The 23,709-nt window shown below is 37.1% G+C and overlaps 2 protein-coding genes across 3 annotated transcripts in view; one reads left to right on the plus strand and one right to left on the minus strand.

The window, feature by feature from the left end:
- Znf804b (zinc finger protein 804B) overlaps positions 1-23,709 on the minus strand; it is a 524,634-nt gene that overhangs the window by 487,320 nt on the left and 13,605 nt on the right. The window lies entirely within an intron of this gene.
- Positions 535-3,641, plus strand: Tex47 (testis expressed 47). Of its 2 annotated transcripts, none has more exons than XM_028862425.2 (2): positions 535-685; positions 1,242-3,641. In XM_028862425.2, the coding sequence occupies exon 2, from the start codon at positions 1,310-1,312 to the stop codon at positions 2,069-2,071; it is 762 nt and encodes a 253-aa protein (XP_028718258.1). In that variant the 5' UTR covers positions 535-685; positions 1,242-1,309; the 3' UTR covers positions 2,072-3,641. The 2 variants fall into 2 exon arrangements, with proteins under 2 accessions (XP_028718258.1, XP_037059428.1); XM_037203533.1 differs by having other exon boundaries at positions 535-672.

A 23,709-nucleotide genomic window follows, 5' to 3' on the forward strand; every position in this document is an offset into this window, starting at 1 on the left:
GCCTTCACTTTCTGGAATAATTAATCACTACAAATTATTAAAATCAGATCATTAGTTTGAATAATGAAAGTCTCAGGAGAAAAAAGTTCTCTAAGGTTCATTTTTTTTAATTAAAAAGAAGTTTTTCCTAGCCTTGTCACATTAAAATTATTGTTTAGAGCTCATGTGAGTATAATATTAAAAGGAGATTTTATTTTGACTTCTAAAAATTAACTTAAATTCACATTAAGTATCCCAAGTAGTATTGTAAAACATTTTTACAACAGATTCATTATTAGAGAAATTCAGATATGTGTTCATACAGTCTTTTACTAGTGTGTAAGTAAAGTATAGGTACTAGCTCTACCACCGTAGCTGAGATGTACTCACATCTGCCACCTGTCTGACAGGCAAGGGTGTGTGTCAAAACAAACAAAACCAAAAGGAGCAAAAGGCATTCTGAAAAAGAAGCCCTCATTTCCTCCACAACCCACAGTGCTGTTGAGGTGTTTGTTGGGATATTCTCATTAAGGTAGACCTAGGACTGGTGTGCACTCTGACTCGTTGGTCCCAAAGACATTCTAACTCCTTTCATGTCCTGTGGGTTTAGAACCCCAGCTAGGACAGTTGAGGGATTGGGGCACTGGCAGTTGGAAGCATGACAGAGGTCAAGCCCAGGGAACTCAAAGACAGGTACATGTACATGGTATGTAAAGGAAGTTAAGGTAGTCTGGGAGTGGGGCGGAGACTTGGTTTCAGTCAAAGCAAAAGTCTGCTTTCATTTAAACCTTAAAAAAAAAAAAAAAGCAAAAAAGAGATTTACTGATAAAAGGATAAACCAAACAACTTTTTCTCTCAAAAGTTTACTGTTATCTTTAAAGTAAGATTATTGACTTTTAATATTGATAGTAAATGTTAAATAAACTACTAATAGCCAGAGTACACCTGATTTATTTTTACTTTACAGGCCAGTTAAATTTATTTTAAATGTTAGATAAATTACTTGCCATAGAAACACCATTAAAAAAGCCTCAAGTATAATCTGTAATCACCATTACAGGAAGGGGCTTTTATTAAAGCATGACAGTTGTTTCATGGTAAACTCAGAAACGATCACTCTACTTCAGTCTTGTTTTCAGATTCACTTCTATTTCAAAAACAGTGTTTGTAGCACTGAGTAGGAATATTGCTATTCATTAAACAGTTAACTCCTGGTTTTGTTTGTTCATTTGTCTGTTTTGTTGTTGTTGCTGTTTTTTCAGAAATAATAAAACAAGAGTTCATCACCAGGAAGACTTACAATCATCTAGAAGAAGAAATAAGATTCATCATGTCTTTAAATGTCCATAATCAGAGGACCAGCAAAAAGCATTTTCAGGTCGATCCTCTTCTGATGCCCAAAGTTCCTCGAACCAATTACTTGCACCTTCAGGAAGAGAAACACAGGCTACAACTAAAGAAATTCCTCCTTCACAGGATGTTTCTTGTGGGCTACGTACAAGCCAACTTAGAGAAAAAAGAGATTACTGAATATTATGAGAAATTGTTTCAGTCAATTCTGAAGAATCACTTAGGAGAAGCAGTTACAGGATTATTGCTCGTATACTCAAGAACTTTTATGCACATCCTTGAGACCTCCAACGGCACACTTTTCCGAATTCTTCTAGATTATGTTGCCCATGAAAAGGAAGACAAAGAATATATGATCCACAATGTGAAAATTATAGTTGCTTCTCATAACATCCCCACGAGGCTGTTCATGCAGTGGCATGTTTCTGTCATCAAAGTCCCCGTTTTGTATCTAGAGGATGTGACACAATCACAGTCTCTAGCAGAGGTCACCACAGATTTTCTTTCCATGACTCACAAACTGGCACTCCACCTTTTCAAGACCGTGAAAGTGGGCACGAAAGGACCAGGTGACAACTTACACCAAGTTGCCCCTGACCTCCTCCTCCCAGAACAAACTATTGAGTACTTATGCAAAGCTGAAGAATTCATGGATCCAGCAACATTCTTAAACATGTATAACAGACCCATACACATTACCCTGGATTCTGAGATTGTGTGGCCAGCTCCTTCCCGTTTTTAGGATGAGGAGAGATAGTGTGTGTATATCTCATCAAGATTTTTGTACAACTTTAAAAACAAATATTTAAAGTTACTCTTTCAAAAGAAAAGGAGCATAACATTTAAATAAGCACACAGAATGTTAAAACATCTAAAGCCAAACATCAGAATATATTTGCTTACTCTGATCCAAAGTTGAATAATTTTTTTCAGGTAATTGGGTTTAATAAATTTGAGTTTCATCATTTTCATAGGATAACTTTTTTTCTTTTAAAAAAAGTATAATTGAAAGGGATTTAACACCATTTAGGCATTTAGGTTCTCATGCATTCTCTCAACAATTAGCAAAAGGTCTTTATCATGTGGTAGAAGAAAGATGTTCTTCTTAAGAAACTTGTAACTTAAAGTGACAAGCAACCATAATATATATATAAGTAATATAATGTAATATATAATAAGATATGATATAATGCAACTTGGAGAACATAAGTGAATAAATCATTAATGCACAATCCATGCATCAGAGAAAATAAAACATAACCTCTGAAAATAATCCTAAAGTACCCATATCCTGGCCTATATAATCAGTAATACTGAAGCTATTATAAATCTGAAAGACACAAGAATTTTTGAAACAACTAGAAAACACTATCAAATTTCAATATAATTCTTATGCAACATTGATTAATTGAGCACTCCTCTGTATGACAGACGTTTTTCAGTTTCCAGAGATGCAGCAATGTTCACACAAGGCATTGCTCTTGCCCACTTAAAAAACTTATTGATTATATATAAATAATATTATAGGATGTGAATAATCCTTGTTGTTGTGTCAGATGGCATCTTATTGACAGGGTGAATATATTTGAAAAAAAAAAATTTTCTAAAGTTAGATAGTGACCGTAAGTGCAGTGTATGGTTAAAAATTAAACATCAAATTAATTTTAAACATTTAAATTAGACATAAATTTGTGACACATAATATTACACAAAAATGTCTAATACATGCATCCAATCTAACATGCTCCTCTTACAGTGTGACCTTCAGATTCCTCCTATTTTATATGACAGTCATTATGTTTAAAATCAGACAGCCTTTGTGTCTTCTTTAATCAACAGAGTACGACAGGAACAATGCTGTGCAACCTCCAAGGCTAAGTCAAGATTCCAAGAGCCTTGCTTTGCTCACTTGAACCTGAGCTCTCAGAATCCAGGCACTATGCTATGAATACTTAAAGCAGCTTCCAGATGACATCTTCAGCAAGGGCCCAGATGACAGCCACAATCAAGTACCAGATGCTGAGTAAGACTTGATGGTTCCTGATTATGTGTTTCCATAATCGCAAGAAAGACCAGTTGACACTGTATGGAATAGAGATCGATTCTTCCTAGGAATCCTGCCCAAATTACAGATGTGAGATGATTGTGCAGTTGTCTGGAACTGTAACATATATGTATGTAAATGATTTTCATCAGTTACCATTCATTCATTTATGTACATTACTAAATGTCTACAAGTAAGCACTTACTAGGCACCCAATCATTATTGTTGGATGGATACCTCAACAGTGATAAAATGTGTCTCCACCATATTGCCTACCCTATGTCATTTATCAGTCTCTATCATTTCCTTGTATAAAAATACTGATAGAAAACTAATTCATTAGACTAATGAAAATCATTAGTAATCTTAATCTAGAGAAAGTTATAGACATATCTAAATGATAATACTGCTCATTTACTTAACATACTGTAAATTTTAAGATTCATGAAATCAGAATATATTGTATGCAAATAAAATCTCTTTTCAATAAAAGAAAAAACACAAATACATAACTCAATTATGCATTCATTATAGTAAGTAGACTATAATGAATTTATTCAAATGAAATTCACTCGTTATAGTAGTCACTTTAGGAGAATTTATTATCATCATCCCAACAACAACGCCATTAGTAAAACATTTGGTAACTCTTATACAGATAAAGTTTAAAACCAAGGTAAATATAAATATTTTAGGTATATCTAATTTTTGATCATCAAAGAAAATATACTCAATTGGTCCCATTCAGAAAGCCCTTTACCCACCTATAACTTCAAGTGTGTTTCATAATATCTCCTCTATAAGATTCAGGGTATCAGGTTTTATGTTTAGGTCCTTAACCCATTTGGAGCTCAGTTTTATGCATGGTGAGAGATAAGCATCTGGTTTCATTCTTCTATTATGTGACTATCCAGCTTGACAAGCAATATTTGTTGAAGATCCTGCCCTTTATCTAATGTGTATTTTAGAACTAATTATCAAAAATCAAGTGAATGTAGCAGTGTGGGCTTATATCTGGGTTCTGAATTCTATTCCATTTATCAATATCTTAGTTTATTTTCATTGCTTTATAGTATAATTGAAATCAAGGGTGGTGGTACCTCTCGCAATGATGAATTGTTAGGAATTTCTTTGAATATCTTGGGTCTTTCTGTTTTCATATTAAACTTGAGATTTTTTTTCATTTCTATGAAGAATTGCATTGGAAGTTAAGTGGATATTGCATTGGATATAGATGGCCATTTCACAGTATTAATCCTACCAATCCGTGAACATTAGGAGATCCTTCCACCTTCTGATACCATCTTCAAGTTCTTCCGTGCCTAAAATTTTCACTGTATGAATCTTTTACTTGCCAGGTTTTTGGGGTTTTTTTTAATGCAATTGTGAATGATACTGTTTTACTGACTTCATCAGTTAATGACTTTTGTGTGATAATTTTATAAACTGCTACTTACTGAATGTGGTTATCAGGTCTAGGAGTCTTCTGTTAGAGTCATTATAGACTTTAATGTATAGAATCATAAACATAAACAAGGAAACTTAGATTTCCTCTTTTCTTAGTTATCTTCCCGTTATCTCCTCTTGTTTTACTACTCTGATATCGCAAGAACTTCATTACACAGAAAAGGAGAGAGTGGACATCTTTATCATGTTCCTGATTCTAGAGCAAATGATTTTCTCAATTTAGTGCCATGTTCTCTGTGGGTTTGTTATATGTTACACATATTGTGTTGAGATAATATTCAGATTAGGGTATTTAGTATCATTCCCTAATTAACAAAGCCAGGGATCTGTGGAAGAATTGCAGATTCTTGAGAAGCTGTAAGAAAACTGAATGAAGATCCTGGTAAGTATAGGTCTGTCTTTCTTTTTGTCTGCCTGTCTGTCTCTCTGTTTTGTGTGGTTGTTTTTGTTTTCTATCTCTTTTTGAAAATAGATTCTTTTCTCATACAATATATCCTGACTACAGTTTCTCCTCCCTTTAACCCCAAGCTCCATCCCACTTCCCATTTTATCCTGATCAACTCCCTTTCTGCCTCACATTTAAAAAGAACAGGATTCTGTTGGTATTTTGATGGAATTGCATTGAATCTGTAGATTGCTTTTGGTAAAACTGCCATTTTTACTATGTTGGTCCTGCCTATCCATGAGCATGGGAGATCTTTCCATTTTCTGATATCTTCATTTGATGACAAGAGATGGTCAGTTGGGATTGTGTCCACCTAATTATTTGGAAACTTCATTAGGATCACCTTTTTATATTTCAGCAAGTTTCCACTGCACTAGGTTTCCATGCCTACCCTGGAATTATTTTATCCCTATGACTTCTTGCATGTGTTTATACTTCTCTTCAAACTGAAGTAGTTATTCCAGTATCTTCTGTAGAGCTGAATTAGGAGTCATAAATTCCCTTAACCTGTTTTTATCACTCGAATATTTTATTTCTCCTTCAGTTTTAGCAGATAGTCTATAGAGTACACTATTCTGGGTTGACAATAATTGTCTCAGTTCTCTGTGTTACTTTGTTTCTGAACTGGGACTTGAAGATCTGAAGGCCTTTGTCAGTAAAATCTTTCTTACTTTTGCTTAAATTACCTTTCTTTTTCTGGTGTAGGTGTGAGCAATGCTCAGCAGAGTATGAAGCTGCAAGAGGATTTAGATATTGTTTTCTTTTGTTGGATTTGTATTGAATGCTAAAGATTCTACTGCATGACTGAAAAGAAATTATTCAAGAGTCAGCATGCACTTTACTGGCCCTCTCCTCTGCTGTCTTCTGGTGTGGCTCACCAAGACCAGTTGCAGTACTTTGAGTAGGCTTTGGTCGACCAGCCGTAGGTAGATTTTGTTAAACTAAATGTATACTTAGGCCTTGTATATCAATTCATGGAAAGCAGATCCTACCTGAGAAAGCTGAAAAGTGAGATTTTGGGATAACAGAAACCTTATAGGATGGATGGGATTTGGCTTATTTGGTGTGAGGGGTGGATGGCAGATTCCAGAGGATCCAGGCATTCTGACCACACTTGGTAATGTGATCCCACAGGAGTTGTGACATTTATATGGTGTGGCAGAAAAATGCTTACCCGGTGTCTCAGAGAAAGGTGATTATGAGGGAAGTGGACTGCCTGCATGTTACAAAAGAACAGAGCCTAGCTGATACGTCAGGAAGAGAGGTCCCAGAAGAGCCTAGCCTAGTGGACTATGGTGGCCTAATGACATAGGGAAGTCTTGGAAGATCTTGGCAGGTTTATGGGTTGATTCTGAGGGAACCCAGCTGACTGCAAGGGGAAGGGAAGTCCCTAAGGAGCTAAGCAGGCCTATAGAAGACAAAGGAACAGATCTACCTAGTGACGTGAGGAAGGGTGGTCTCTCAAGTCCCAAAGAGATTTCAATAAGTTTAGCAATATATACGCATTTCAAATAAGGTAAACTTAGCTCTAGCAGGTGAAAACCCCCTCCAGCTTCCTGGAGAAGTGAAAATATGTTAGCCTATTGCCAAATTCACATAGCAAAATACTTCCAGATTACTACATATTATATTAATTGACTTAATGTAGAATTAGAGTTCTTCCTCTTGTGGTCAGTTATTAAATTTCCAGATAATTGGAAGATATCTGGAAAGATTTACATAATAAATATAATATACAGATTTTTAAGAAAACAGAGACAAAAAGCCCAAAAGTATCTTTCAAATACTTTAAGACATTGTTCTGGAAATAAAGATTCAGAAACTTAAAGACACTAAATTGGGCTGGGCGGTGGTGGCGCACACCTTTAATACCAGCACTTGGGAGGCAGAGCCAGGTGGATCTCTGTGAGTTCGAGGCCAGCCTGGGCTACCAAGTGAGTTCCAGGAAAAGGCGCAAAGCTACACAGAGAAACCCTGTCTCGAAAAACCAAAAAAAAAAAAAAAAGAAAGAAAGAAAGAAAAAAGACACTAAATTGTTTCTCTTGAAGCAAGGGCAAGTATTGGTAAATGATAGTCTCATTTCATTTCAAAATATTAAGTATACAAATCTTTATTCTTTTATAAATCTTTAAGAAAATTATTTTTCATCTCAATTTTCTTGTTTTAGAATTGTTAATTGTGTTGTGATTTAATGTCAAAGTAAGTTTTATATTAGTTTGATTAATAACTTACTACAAAAAAATAATCCTAATCCTGTTCTTTAATTTTAATACAATTTCAGTATTTATTATTTAGCTATTTGTCTCATTATTAATTTATAATAATGGCTAACCTGTTGGCCAATTAATATATTCTTGCTAGTATGTTCCTATATAGATACAAATTCAGGAGTGATATGTCTTGTAACTTAGACCAACTGCATTTGATTTAACCGAATGAGAATATCACCTGAATTTTTCAGTTAAAAAGCTTAAATTTTATCCACAAAATGATTATGAAGTAATTAATAGCATTTTTGATTCTTTCTTTTCTGCCTCTGCTCACTATAGCTATATTCATTTCCAATCCAATCTCGGCTATGACCTCAACTCCCATATAAGAGCTAATGACTCCAAATGTGCATTGATGTCTTTGTTCACTTACTATGTACTCATTGTATAAACTATAGTTTTCATTGCTGTTAGGACCTGGACTTTATGGTCTTTATGGTATGTGTGTGTGTGTGTGTGTGTGTGTGTGTGTGTGTGTGTGTGTGTGTATGCATGAGAATCATAGTTCTAATGACTATGTCTTCTAGAAGTAGAAACTGAAAATATTTCTTGCCCCACCTTGAATTAACTTTCAGAATCTCTGGATGGGTATTGGACAGTCCAGTTCCTTCCATATGGTTCTTTCTAGAATTTAAAGCCTCCTCTGGCAATAGGAGCTAAATTGATTTTTTTTTATACATATCATTTCTTGCACGAGATAGAAAGTAACTTTTCCAGGAGATAAGGAAGAAAAAGAGCCAGGAGATTAGCAGCCTTGCTATGTATATTAAGATTGGCTAATAAAGAATACTAGAAATAAGAGCAGAAAGTGGAAAAGCTCTAGGCTAAGAATAAGTGCTGTCCCTTTGAAGAATAGATCAGAGTGTCTGGAGTACTGAGACAAGACAAACATGGATGGAGAATGCGGCTAGAGCTAAAGGATGTGAGGATTTACCATCATGGTCGGGGTTGAACTCTCTTTCACCCATTACTATAACAGACCTCTCCTGTGCTCCATTCTTTGTGTAGGGCCTTCCCGATGTACTATATTTAAAGGCCACGTGCATCTCCCCAGGACCCCAGTGAAACCCATCACTCTTTACCACCACTGTCCCTTCAGTCTGCCACTCGACTCCACTTCCACCACTGTCCCTTCAGTCTGCCACTCGACTCCACTTCTGCTCGTTCTTGGTATGAAAGTCTCAAAATGGTTGCTAACCAGAATTCCAAAAATCACCCTAGAATCTTCCTTTTTGTCCTTGATAGACACTTAATAAAAGCTTCAATATCTTTAGTTGCTGGACTTATTTCCATGCCCCACTTTGGGCTCTTCATAACTCCAGTCTCCTCTTCCTTTCCTCACCCCCCCCATGCCACCTACATCATTCATCAGTAAAAGTTAAGGGTAGGATGGGAGGCTTTACCTTCTTTAAGGAGCAGATGGGGGTGAGTCTACATTTTAGGAGTGATTATAAGTATTATACTAATAATGGTGTGAAGTTCTCAAGAAATGTTATAACTCTGATATTCAAAATCCTTTAGCAGTCTCTCTTCACCTCCAGAAGACAATGCCATACTCTACCAGTGTGCAACAATTTTTATACATGTAAAGCAAGTAGTTCATATCTCTGATCTGTTTATAAAATATTGGTCCAATATAAGAACAATATTTCAAGATCATTAAACATAAAGCTGTTTATGGAGGAAGAAATTCCTAAATGTTAAAAAGTATCAGCATTTTTTTCTGAAATTGGCTTTTCTGAAATCCCCTCCTAAATAACTTACCGGTCTTCTTCTTCCGCCCCTTTATCATTCACACTTGCATTTTAGCAAGCAGAGACAATGCATTACTGCTTTACACTGAAGTTTCTCTAATAATAATACATGATATCTTGTAGTATTTTAATTGATTCCTACACATTTGATCTTATCCGGAGAATATCATTTCTTGACCACCTATGCAGCAAAATTTTTTATAAAATAATAAAAAAACATTGAAGTCACATGAATGACCACTATTTTCTATCATCTCTGTTACTACCTCATTATTTGTCCTTAGACAGACAATTTATTCCTTTTGGGAGCCTCTGGTCACTGACATTGTAAAATTCATGAATGTCATAAAGAAGGCCACAAAGCCCAAGAGGTATCAGTTGTACTGTGTTTGAAAGTTAATACTATGCACATTTAAACAATTAAGAAGTCAGAGGCCAGAATTAAAATGTTTCCAATAAAATCTTTAACCCAAAGTCTGAAATAATGGCTTAACCCACCTATGGACAGTGTCTGTCAGAAAATTAAATTTTTTCTCAATGTGTACGAATCAATTAAAATACTACAAGATATCATGTATTATTATTATTATTATAGAAACTTCAATGTAAAGCAGTAACACATTGTCTTTGCTTGCTAAAAACCATATTGTGAATGATAAAAGGGAGGTAGAAAACATGCATTCTGGGCTAAGGCTAGGGTTCAGTGCATGGATAAAACCCTGAGTTCAATCTCCAGCATCAGAAAAAAAATGAAAAGCATTTGTTTTGGTGCAAAATAACATAGGAAACTGAAATATCTATATAATATATATCTATATATATATTAGATATAGTAGATATATATATATAGATATAGTAGAAATATATATATATTACTACTACACCTACAAAATAATATAGGAAACTACAATATATATATATACAATATATATATATATATATTACTACTACACCTACACATGGTTTGGTAGTACCATGGAATCAAAAGAGTATAAAATGTGGGCTGAAAAGATGGTTCGGAGGTTAAGAGCACTGACTGCTCTTCCAGATGTCCTGAGTTAAATTCCCAGCAACCACATGGTGGCTCACAACCATCTGTAATGAGATCTGGCGCCCTCTTCTGGTTGTGCAGACAGAACACTGTATACATAATAAAGAAATTTAAAAAAAAAAAACAGTATAAAATGTATCTTCATCATATTGATTGTCACCCCTAACATGCACACACACATAAACACACACACACACACACACACACACACACACACACACACACACACACACACCACACAGGTACTCAACTATTATCACATTTCCCACCCACATTCATGTCCTTTGATATTTATTTATGGATTTATTTATTTAGTCACTAACTCTGTGTTGTCCATAGGTTCATGGGTGCTGGGTCATTCACTGGGATATGGATAAAATACCATTGACCAATCTCCCAACAAAAACTGACTTCCTCTGCCCAGAATCTATCAATTGCCAATAGTTCTCCAGCTATAGGTGAGGACTTGGGAAGCCCTCTTCCCTCCATGCTAGAATTTTAACTGGCTTTGTCTTATTTAGGTAACCACAACCACTGCAGGTTTACATGTACAACAATCATGTCATGTCCAACAGACAGCATTTTTCACAGCCTCCCTATATTCTCTAGCTCTTACATTTTTTTCATTCCCATTTCTGTAGGGAGTAGTGATGCAGGTGTATAATCTAAAACTGAGCACACATAGTTACTTATTCTAAGCATTTTGAATAGCTACAAGTATTAAGCAATACCCACTATTCGCTAAAAAACATCTCTGACCAAGAGTGAGGGAAACACAAATCTACAAACAAAAGCACAAATATTTAGAAGACAGTGTGACAACATGAGTACTTACAAACAACAGTATGTCTCCCCCAAGTGTGTGTAGATTACCTACCAATAGATTTTTACTGCATTTACAGTACCAGGCACAAGTTCCTTCCTGTGAAGCAGAATCCAAATCCAATCAACAGAGCAGCTGGTTACCCCTATAAACACTATTGCCATTATTGCACTAGCAAGCAGATTTTGCATGGAAGACTAATATTTTTAACATACAAAATAGACTACTATATGAGGCCATTGGCATCTTTATCCCACTGGCATACTGCATAGCTGTAGATGAATTTCTAAACGGTCTTATTAAATAAAAAACACAGAGCCAAATATAGGGGTGAAAGCCTTAGAGATCAGGGAAATAGGAATAGCCACCAGCCAACCTTTGGGTTAACCATCTCTGCAGCTTCCAAGTGCCACAACTTCCTGTATACCCAGGCTTTTATTGTCTTGCTGTTCTGCCCCTCTCATTGGCTATCTTAACCCATCTACCTCACTTCCTCTTCCTACACAGCTGTCACTTTCTCTATGTCTGCACAGAACTCCAGGTCTATATGGTTGATACTGGGATTAAAGGCGTGTGTCACCACACTTGGTTCTGTTCCCTATTGTGGCCTTGAACACACAGAGACCCTGCCTGCTAAGTGATAGGATTAAGGGCTTGTGCTACCACTGCCTGAGTTTTGTGTTTACTTAAAATGGCTTGCTGTTTCCTCTGATCTCCAGACAAACTTTATTTATTAACATACAAATAAAATATCACCACATTTCCGCACAAATAAAATATCACCACACATAGCATCTGCCAATACTCTGAAAACTAGCTAGAAGGGAAAGAGTTTCCTTAGCGGTTCAAGTGGATTTACCTGTATCCTGCAAGCAAAGTATGTGGTCTCCAGCAATAGTGTCTGGTCATCTAGTTATGGCACATCTCCTGGGATAGATGTTGTTCACTAATGTTGGATACCTATGTTCAAACTCCATTTTTAAATTGTATTTTAGTTCTTTTATAAACTGGTGAGGTTTCACAAAGCTTCTTTCTCTGTCCCTAGTTTGGGTTAACCCACTGCAATCCTCCACACAACCCCAGGACTCCATCCCTGCATACATTTTTAGCTCCCAGTGTTTCTCCTTTTTATTTCATGTAATATACATCCTACTGTCTTCTCCTACCACATTTTCACTTGTGTTTTGAGATCATAGGTCTCCGGTAGCTTCTTCATGTACACTTCATTTTGATTAACCCTTCCCTTAGACCCTGGTTTCCCCATTCCCATATTTCTACATGAACATCTCTACATAATCTTTATCCACATTCCATGGGAGCATACATCAGGCTTAATGAGTTTAATTCCTTCCACTAGTAAAATAAAATAAAAAACATTAAAAATTATGTGCTGACCACTTAAGATATGTACAGGGTGCATGAACTAGAAAAGTACATGAAAGTCTACACATGACAGCCCCCAATAGTATCCACTCCATTTTCAATGAATATTTGCATGAAAAGATACGTTTTGTAGTAAACTGCCCATTGCTTTGGCAAGTCACAGATTTTATTTTATTAACATTTTTCTCATTTATTTTACACACTGACCACAGTATCCTCTCCCTCCTCTCTTCCCATTCCCCACTACCTTCTATCTACCTCCTTCCCTAACCACTCCTCTTCTCCATTCAGAAAGGGGCAGGTCTCCTATGGGCTTGAACAAAGCGTGCCACATCAAGTTGAGGCAGGGCAGAGCTCCTCCCCATGCATCAAAGCTAGGTGAGGTGATCCAACACAGGATTGCCTTTACTAACTTTATTAACCTTCACTTTACCTTTCCTAACTTTACTAACACAGCAATCATGGACTGGAAAGCTGTGTCAAGACATTGTTAGGCATGGATGAGCACAGCTGTAAGCATAAGATACAACATAATTTTACCTTCCCATATACTCAGCCTCTTTTCATCCCAGAAACAGAAATATTAGACAGACACAATAATTATTATATTAGTAGATACACAAATTGCTATGATGTCCTAATACATCCAATTTGAAGAGTAGAGGAATGTATCTAAAGAAAGAAGAAAAGGTTGAAAATATTTCAAAAAGGCAGATAAGGCAGGGCCTGAAGTAAAATGGGGCTTATGAGAGATGAGACTGGAGAAGTAGATGTGGAGCCAACTTAGTCGCAGAAAGCAGATGAGTGCCATGACATTTTCCTTAAAAGAAATAGGACAGAGTTTCTTTTTTACATGTGATATGGTTAGAGGTGTATTATAGCAGAACCATTTTGAATTTTGGAGAAGAGACTGAGCGGGAACATAATAATTAGACTAGAGATGTAGCAGTTTAGGGACTGTGAGACCAGTTAGTGAAGGAGGTGGTGGAAGTCCACAGAGAGACATTGAGTCACATGCTCTCTCTTCATGGATCAATGATACCACACTAGTAGATTTTGCTCTGAGATCTGGTTCTTTTCCAGATCACCTCCTTCTTTACCCAGTCAAGGCATGCTAGTAAATTACAAATTACAGTCAAATATCAATTTTCCAAACTGATGACTTTAAAGAGATATAATGCACAATCAAAATGATGGTAAATTTATGAACCATTTATCTCTGTGATGTATATCCTTAATTTGACTGTATGTAGATCTTATATATAATTTATAGCAAAATGAAAAGGCATTTCAACTGAAATGACTCAAAAAGACCCAGAAAGTTTTCCAACACCTCTGCTACAGTTTTCTATTGTACCTTGTATTTATGTCATACTTTAAGTCAATGTAACACCTTACAATCAACTAATATACTATATAATTTTTAGAATAAAAGAGGTAATCAAGTTCCATCTACTCCTGGAGTATTTCCTTATTATTGTAAAATCCTCAAAACCTATTCTCTGTGACTATCTCTCTGAAAAGTTTCATTAACAAAAGTTACGAAAGTAGTATCCAACATCCTTCATTAAAAATAGCCAGAATCTCTTTCCAACATTTACTCTCTGTTAAGAAACATAAGTATTTCCTCTCTAAGACATTTCATATTGAGATAGCAAGCACATGTTAAAACTAAGCAGGCTTGAGACTGGTCTACTGAAGCCTGAGCCTTCTGTGAGCCACACGAAATGAGCAGAATCTTTGCCCACATCATAGTGTGTGCTCACCGGTATAAAGGAGAAAGACAACCAAAACCTGCATCATTCTTATTCTCTCTGATGAAACTAGACCTGAACTTATGCTGCCTTATTTGTGATTTAGAATTATTTTTAAAACTTCCTATGTTACCAGTAACTTCCTCCAGTCTTCTAGACTTTTAGACTTCTAAACATTAAAAGTTTTTAAAAGCTGGCATCTAAGTCACATGGTCATCAGATTGTACTTTGAGTAATGGGGATGTTGAGTAGTAAGCTGTAAAATGCCAAAAAGTTCTTATATGGTAAGTGACTATGTAGTGCTCATTCTCAGATGAGAAAATTAAACCGCATCCCCTTCTCTAAGGCTCATGGAGCGCTGAGGGAGAGGGCCAGAAAGGTGGTAAAAAGCATCAGTCCCAGAGGGCTGCAGAACAGTGTGTTCAGGGCATGATAGGCGATGGTAGTACTCATGATATCAGCAGCTACAATTACCTATACACGCACTGCATGATACCTATCTAGTTAACATTACCATGGATGCAAGGGTGAGTGGGGAGCTCATAAGGCCTTAATCTCGGCTGAGAGGCTCCAGGCAGCCTACAGCTACCAGGGAATAGAAAGTCAATTCCTTTCATATGTGGTGGTATTGTGTTCTCCAAAATATTGTGCACCTTAATAAACTTGTCTGGGGTCAGACACAGAACAGCCACTAGATACAAAGGCTAGAAAATGGTGACACTCACACCTTTAATCCTAGCACTCCAGAGGTAGAAATCCCTCTGGATCTCTGTGAGTTGAAGGCCACATTGGAAACAGCCAGGCATGGTGACCCATGCCTTTAATCCCAAGAAGTGAGTCTTTAATCCCAGGGAGTCGTGGCCAAAACAGAAAGATATATAAGGCATGAAGACCAGAAACTAGAAGCGTTTTGGCTGGTTAAGCTTTCAAGCTTTTGAGCAGCAGTTCAGCTGAGATCCATTTGGATGAGGACTCAGAGGCATCCAGTCTGAGGAAACAGGATCAGCTGAGAAGTTGGCCAGGTGAGGTTATCTATGGCTTGTTCTGCTTCTCTGATCTTCCAGCATTCACCCCAATAACTGGCCTCAGGTTTGATTTTATTAATATGACCTTCTAACAATTCCTGCTACATCCATAGGTGAAGCCCCTGGTAGGATACCTGTGCTAAAGTGCTATACCCATGTTTATGCAGGCAACCCTAATTAGACTCAGTAGGTGATATATACAAAGAGACATGAAGTTGCAAGACAGTAGAACCCAGGAGGAGTTGGACAGAGGAGTGAGAGGTAAATTTGACCAAAATAAAATGTATTCATGTATGGAAGAAAGAACTTATTTGGGAGTCCTTAACCAGGACATTGTCCATATGTCACATACCATAAGTAACTCACTATTGGAGATGGTCTGAAGTTCATATATATATATATATATATATATATATATATATATATCACATAAAGGGAGGCAATTATGAATCTGACATACACACTTTGCAAATATTTCTGTAACCTAACACTATTTAGGACACTCATTCAATATGCTAATTATTTCATATACATCATACACTTCATGAATTTGAAACAGGTGTAAAGTGTTGCCCAATATTTTTCTTGTACCTAAAGTCTGCCTTGTGCAATGGTTCTTTGGGGGTTCACATCTTTTGCTAAAGAAGTTCACTGGGTTCACTCTCGAATCAAAAATGGCAAGCCCATGGCTTACAGAAACAAATCCTCCTAACAGAAGCACCTTATCTCTGACCTATTTTGGTTTTTTCTGCTGATGTCAAATAGTAGTTTACAAATGATGAGACAGTGCTTGCCCCTTTTAATACAGAAGATATACCAAAACTTTCATAAAAATAACTTTTACTTGACTAGCAGAAACTACTTGCATAAATAGTTACATGTTCCTACCTGGACTACTGCTAGAGATATTTGTACATTGTATGTGTATTGCATACTTATATTAATATATTTACATGTAGATATGAAATTCTCTAAATCGACATGGAAAAAAAAGTTGTTCCCAAGCAAGTGGGAAAATCGGCTTTACTGAAATTAACAGCACGCACGACTAGGGATTGTACAAATGACCAGATCACCCTGCCAATTGTGTCTTTCCCACCTCCATTCGGAGCCTTATTCGACAGGCGTTGCTCACCTACCACCCTAAGAGGACGCTTTTCCCAGCTCCCTGTGTGGGCCACAGACTGGGACCATATCATTAGGTGTTTCCAGCCTTCCTTTCTCTTCCTCCTACTCTGCAAAAGGAGAGAAGAGATGGAGACTGAACCCTGCATAGCCATTGATGACCACAAGTAGAGGAAGCCTGTTTGTAATAAAGGAAAGTATGAAGCAAAAGCACAAAGAGGTGAAACCCCCAGGAACAATTAAAAAAAAACTGTCAGCTCCTGGTTTTATTTCCCAGTCCTAGCTAGGGTCTACTTCTGAATTTATCCAATCAATTTTTCTGTTTCGTTTAAGTAAGGTAAACTAATGTGCATGCATTTTCTGTTTTCTCTTTTTCCCCCTAAATGATTCCTAAGCAAACTAACATTCTTTAAAACAACATTGTCACATATAATAGAATGAATTCTCAGTTTCACATTAGAAAAATTCCTATCTTGGAATTTCTGCTGGCGATCTAGACTTTAAGAAAGCTGTTTAATCAACAAGCTTCAGTTCTCTTGCCTCTAAATTGACTGAATATTGAACCTTCAGCATGGTAACTCATATGAGAAAATAACCAGTGACTGCATAAACATTTTTAATTAAACTGCATTTGGAGTATGGTGTGCTCATTTGCACTTTCCACAGCACAGTTATAACACAGGATGGTTTGAATTTGGACCAGTAGCCCAGGGTTACTTCAGGAACACCATGCCAATTAGTCAAGCTGCTGCTATACAATGCATCACCAGTCCTGGAGTGTGGCATGTTATAGTGTATCTTAGAAGTATGAAACACAGAATGAGTCCATTCCTGAGCAGATCTTTGCCGTTGTTCTAATCATCTCTGGAAAAGTCTGAGACCCTTTGATAAATGTCTAAATGTCAATGGAGACAACCAGATCCTGATCTCTTAATTAACTTTTATTAGTTTGCATTATGGAAACTCCACTTAAATTACTCAATAGTAATGTGAATGTTATAAAATTATATCACCATTCTAATGAAATGGCTTGATATACTTATGAAAGAATTTTTATTATTATTTCAAAGACCTTAAAATCCAAAAAAGGATGAAAATGGGCTTATGTTAGTTTTAAGGGGTTTTGTTTCCATTATATGTTTCTAAGAACAAACTGGTTGGTTAATTACATATACTCAAAGGAATTAGGAAATAAAACCATCATGCCTTGTCATCTGAAATACATAAATTGATTTTTAATATTCACCCCTATGAAGAGAGTTAATATATGACATGATAAGAAAATGTGCATAGTGATAAAGGAGGCAGAATTTGCATTGTATTTCTTCTTACTAAGATGGGTGGATCATTTGGGATTTTCAAACTATGACATTTGTAGCTTACATGACAAAAACATTTATTCAATGTATTTACTTTTGAATCCTTGTGCATTTTTAGTATCATTTGGTTCTTAGAATATTTTCTTATATTTGTATTATTTATTAAATAACATGAGCCTTGTAATTTTACTAAATGAAAAGTCAAAACAGGAAGTGAGTATACATATATATGCATATATATAAATAAACATTTCTACAGGTTTTATTAATTCCATTGTAATATATATATATTATATATATATATACACAACTTTGACTTTTAACTTAATGATTACATTGGGAACACTCTAATAAATTATGATCGAATAGGTGAGTGAATTAGCAGCATTTTATTGAGCATCTACTAACCTGTGTATGAACAACTAGAATTAGTATGGTCTATCTGAAATAAAATAGGTGCTCTTTACCTTTATTACGGTTGGGAACTGTGTTTTGAAGGGTGAGTAGTCACTGAGGACCACAGAGGATACCCTCAAGAGTTAATAAAAGAAAAAGAAGTGGAAAGCAAGCAAGCAAATAATAAGATATCATTCAGTGTCTATCTTCCGGTGTTATAAAGTGGGATAATAATATAGAGTTGAGACTGGTTCCATGGTTTTGCAGTGTTAATGTGAGCAATATATTCACAGGCTTCTTGTTTGAAGTTCCAGGCCCAGATCCAGGCTTTTGATTCATTAGATCATTCAAGTGCCGAAAACTTGCAATATATCCAAATTTAGATGACTAATGAGTGCTAAAGGCCTTTCTACTTTAACTTTCTTAAAAGTAGCTACATTGGGGCCTGGAGAGATGGCTCAGTGGTTATGAGCACTCTCTGCTCTTGCTAGAGGTCCTGGGTTCAATTTTCAGTCAGCAAGGGGTTTTTCTGATCTCTAACTCCAGTTCCAGGGGATCTGACGCCCTCTACTGGCTTCTCTGAGCATCACATACACATGCATACCTGCAGACAAAACACTCATACATATAAGTAAAAACAAATAGATCACTTTCTTAAAAAGTAACTAAGTTGTCATAATGGGTAATTAAAATACCAGTCTTATTTCTACCTGTATTTCTATAGTCAGAGAAAAGTGACACACACAGCGAATATTTGCATTTATTATAGTTAAATCAGCCAGCTTGTTCTCTAAAATATTTACAAATTTTAAATTGTAATTGAAAACTGAACTTATACATGTAATAAATGTCCATCATTACATTTACATATATTTTTAAAGTACACTCTCCATTCTAGACTTTAAATTACATTACAGCAGACAACATGGGCTACCGGATATATACATCAGAAGCCCCATCAGCAGCACAATGCCAGACACCAATAGTCATAGCATAGTCTCTCTTCTTAGGAAGATGACTGATTTCCTAGACAGGGTTTAGAAGTCGGGGGAGGGGTTCAGGACAAAGACAGACTAGGGAAGTATTTAGCAATGAAAAGGTTGATTAACCTGGAAAAAAGTTGCAGAATATTCTTAAACTTCAGCCTTAGGTTATTAGATAAAAACAAAGTCCCCCACCAAGAAGGAAGCACATTTGGGGGAAGACTGGTTGAATTTTGGAGATTATGCTTTTAAGATGTCTATGAGAAACAATAACAAGTAAATATTTATTCGTGTCAATGAATCAAAACATCTGAGATAGGGTAAGTGAACTCTTAGACTCATAGATGCTCATCATCTGGTTCTTAGAACCTATAAAGCTGTGCATTACAAAAGAATTTACAGATATGACCAAGCAAGCATATTAGTTATTTTTGTGTCACTGTGATGAAGTACCAGACACAAACATCTTAAAAGGAGCAACCACTAATTTTAGATCAACAGTTTTAGACTTCACGCCGTACTCCTTGGCTCCCTTGATTCTGTGGACAGACCATGAAGACAACAGGAGCACAATGCAGAGGCGGTTGCCCTCATGAAGGACAGGTAATAAAGAGTAGACACCAGAACCAGGAAACTAACACAGCCTTCGAAGTCACACTTCCAGTGACCTACTTGTCCCATTTGGCTTCACCTCTGAAATGCTTCAGAGCCTCTCAAAATAGCACCTGCAGCTCAAATCCGAGCACTCAATACAAGAGCCTTTTGGGGACGGGGCATTGCATTTCCTAACTATACTAGCAAATTACCTTAAAAGGGACAGCCATCCTCGATTATACCGGTAGGCCTTGTATAATCCTTTAACAAAGAGATTGTTCCCACAGCAAAGAGTTTCAACAATGGCAGTGTCGGGGCTGCAATCAATGTGTAAGTAAAGCTGGCTACCATGAATTCCGAAAGTTTTCCTTACTTGTCCAAGTTTGTTGAACTCTCTTACATTCTCAGGTTCGTGGCTACCTATTACCTATCCTTCTGAAGCCTGCAGGTTTTGATTCTTGAACAAAATTATTTCTACTCAGTTATCACATTTCTATAGATACAAACATTTCTAGAAATAGAACATACATGTGTGTGCAGGTAAAGCACATGAAATCATGCATTTATGTACACATATATGATTTCCTGCCTAATGAATGCTCCTCGCTCTGTTTCTGCATTCCTATAGTAAACGATATATACGCAGTGCTAAGTGTTTGTCTGCTGGCAATCAGTCCTATTCTCACTTTTCTGCTCTCCTGGGATGAAACTACTGGCTGGAAGCCTACAAAGTGCATTGTTCAGAGTGCCTTGCCAGCTGGTTTCCAGTTAGATCTGCCAATGGGAAGCACTAGGGGGGAATGCAAGCTAGGAGAAGGGGGTGGGAGAGGAAGCCTTTTTTTTTCCTTTAGCTTCTGAGTCTGAGGACTGCCTTCCCATGTTAATCATCAAGAGTTCTGATGGTGGTGGCGGCAGCAGGCAGGGCTGGCCCAAGCAGTGACAGAAGTTGTAGACACCACCTGCTGGGCAGGGTATCAGCTCCCACCAGCTGTGCTGGGACTCCAATGTGACTGCAAAGCAAGTCTGTGGCCTCAGAATCTTCATCTGAACCTCTCAACCACCAGTGTCAAGTCAGACACCTGCAAGTTCACGTGAGGTCACTCGCCTTTCCTCCTCTATCCTAGGGGCCATTGTACTCTCCAGCAAGTGCCACTCTTGATGGGTAATAGGGCCTCTGGCTTTCTCTCCCTCGGCCTCTTCAACAGTCTGTAGAGCCCTCTATTTGAAAGGCTGAGAATGGCTTCTGTTACCCTGGCTATACATTGATGTAAACATTTATTTCAACATGAAGTAGCAAATGATATACATTGAGGTTTTTTTTTTTTTGAATGTCATAACAACAGAATGTGCTTCATAAAAGCTTATACCTACATACCAATACAATCCTTGCTCATAGTGTGAGTATGTGTATAACTATATAGTGCTTGGTTGAGTAACATTTCCTTATTTCAAATAATTTACTGGAAAAATAAGGTTTTTTGTTTTTGGTTTTTTTTTTTTTTTTTTTTTTTTTTTTGGAAAGTGATAAGGTAGTATGATTGCTGTTAAAAATTCCAGAGGCAGTGGAAGACTTTAAGACAAAATAATGAGGTTGGATGCTTACCAGAAAAGACAATAGTTTTAAATTAAAAATCTATCCCTACAAAAACAGGATTCCTTCTCCAAGGCAGCGAGATCATAAAAACAAACACTTCTACTTCTCCCAATTTGCTCTGATAAAAACATGAAGAGAAACAGAAAAGCCACATCGCATGTATCATCGCCTTGAATTAAAGCTGTGTCAGAGAAGCAGGCCACACTAAGCATTTTCATTAGGAAAGCTGTACGGACACTGGGCTGCTATTTGGAGCAATTGTGTGAAACAGAATGCTACCCTCCTTCACCATGCTTGCACTTCTGTCCCCAACACAATATAGTGCCAGTAATCTTACCAGATCATCACGAAGAGACACAATTCCAAGTTATTCATGTAAATGTGCCAAATTTCCTGTCACTATAATGAACATGCTAACAGGTCACAGAAAACTGCTTTTAACAGGCCTGACATATAGTTCAAGAAGTTACCACTGGCTCCCTTTCATTGTGTACTTCCAGCTGTCCACTTAGCCCTTACAGTGGCCATATTTGACAAGGGGTATCTCAAGTAAATAACATGAGAATCTCAATGGCAAAGCAATGCTGTCACAGAGTTAGTTAGAGACAAAACTAGATATTCAATACAACTCTGAAATTAATGCCCATAAGCATTTCTGTAGACTTGGTAAGAAGGAAGATGTTTCATGTTCCCACTTCAAGAGTGCAGGGTAAGTTCATAAAGCAGGGCAAAATACAGCCACATACAAACTACTGACATTTTGGTTGAGGCAACTACAGAAGAAGTGGTGTTCCTTAAGATTAGCATGCATCTGTGCAGAGGTCTACAAAATTAATTTGCAGTTCTTCTTTCTTGCAAGAAAGAGACCATTCATCATGAATATACTACACAAGCAACTAGATTAATGATGTTGCAACTCTGGACTCTATTTTCTTGTTTTCAAACTACTTCCATTATAATTTTGTTAGTGTTCATAAAACTTCATTGGTACCTAGATCATTTGGCACAGCCAAAGTAATCGACAAGACCTAAAGTTGCGACAACAGAACAATGATGTTTATTTCTGTCATGAGATTTAAACTCATATGTCTGTTCACCTGACATGATTCATTTGCTTATTACACAGCCTATAGGGTCTTGGATGGTTGTCACTCTGAATACACCTTCACTCAACTCATAGGCCAATTCCAAGCCCCATACCTGGGAATTATTATTAGGATTAGATCCTGCCTCAGATTCTTCATATCTCAGGTCACCCACAATTTCCATTAGAAAAGCTTCTGCAACTCTAGGATGAGGAAATATCTCTCTCTCTCTCTCTCTCTCTCTCTCTCTCTCTCTCTCTCTCTCTCTCTCTCTCTCCCCCGTCCCTCCCTCCCTCCCTCCCTCCCTCCCTCTCTCTCTCTCCCTCTCTCTCTGTCTCTCTCTCTGTCTCTGTCTCTCACTGTCTCTCTGTCTCCTCTGTCTCTGTCTCCCTGTCTCTGTCTCTCTCTCACACACATACACACATATCAGTTACCTTTTCTTGTACATTTCTAGGATACTGTGGAACACATTTTTCAGTTAGCTCCATTCCTACTTTGCCATCTCCTGTGTCTGACATGTATTAAGGATCCCCAAATAGTCCATGACAGCTTAAGATCTAAATTCCACCAGCTTTGAAGCAGAGCCATATCTGCTCTGCAAATTCTGCCCTGTGCATGGGTGGCACATCTACATCTTCCAAGTAGGGCAGCACAGAGCTCTCCCAGCCAGTGACCTCACTTTTCAGTCTTCTGTATGGGTTTCTTCTTTGTGGTGTCCATTCTCCAGAGTGCCCTAATTTACCTTACATCCAGTATTCCCAGGCAATCATTATCCTTCTCAAATGGCCTCCTTTTGTTTCATGGCCCTGACAGCTAAAGTACAAGGCAAAGAGAAGGAGCTTTCCCAATTTCTTTATTAATATTGAAAAGCAAATCACAGTATGAGGATGTGCTTCTTGTACAGATTCATATTTAGTGATATCTGAATTGAAATGCTGCACATTGCTGGTCCTGGATGATTCTTTGCAAAAGTGGCAGAATTTTATCTATGGACCATTGATTGCTTTTCCCCAGACCTTTTAAAGTCTCCTAGAGGGAAAGAAGTAGTATATTATCTCACTGACTGGTGGCTGGTGATACTCTCTCTTCCAAGTTCAGTTTCTACCATATTACTTCTGCCATCAGCTGATCATGTTTCTGGTGCTAGTTAGAGGCTAGCCCTCATAGCCAGACCAAGAGGATTCCAGGAACCTTGCCCTCAACTGCTGCCACTCCCCTGGTCCCTTGAAAGTAGCTAGAGTCTCAAAAAATAATCCTAAGAATTCCAC

Source organism: Peromyscus leucopus, chromosome 3 (assembly GCF_004664715.2).
Source record: "Peromyscus leucopus breed LL Stock chromosome 3, UCI_PerLeu_2.1, whole genome shotgun sequence".
Classification (NCBI taxonomy): domain Eukaryota; kingdom Metazoa; phylum Chordata; class Mammalia; order Rodentia; family Cricetidae; genus Peromyscus; species Peromyscus leucopus.

Bases quoted from the DNA above. Each gene is read 5' to 3' on its own strand.
- Tex47 (XM_028862425.2), top strand. From the start codon at position 1,310: ATGTCTTTAAATGTCCATAATCAGAGGACCAGCAAAAAGCATTTTCAG.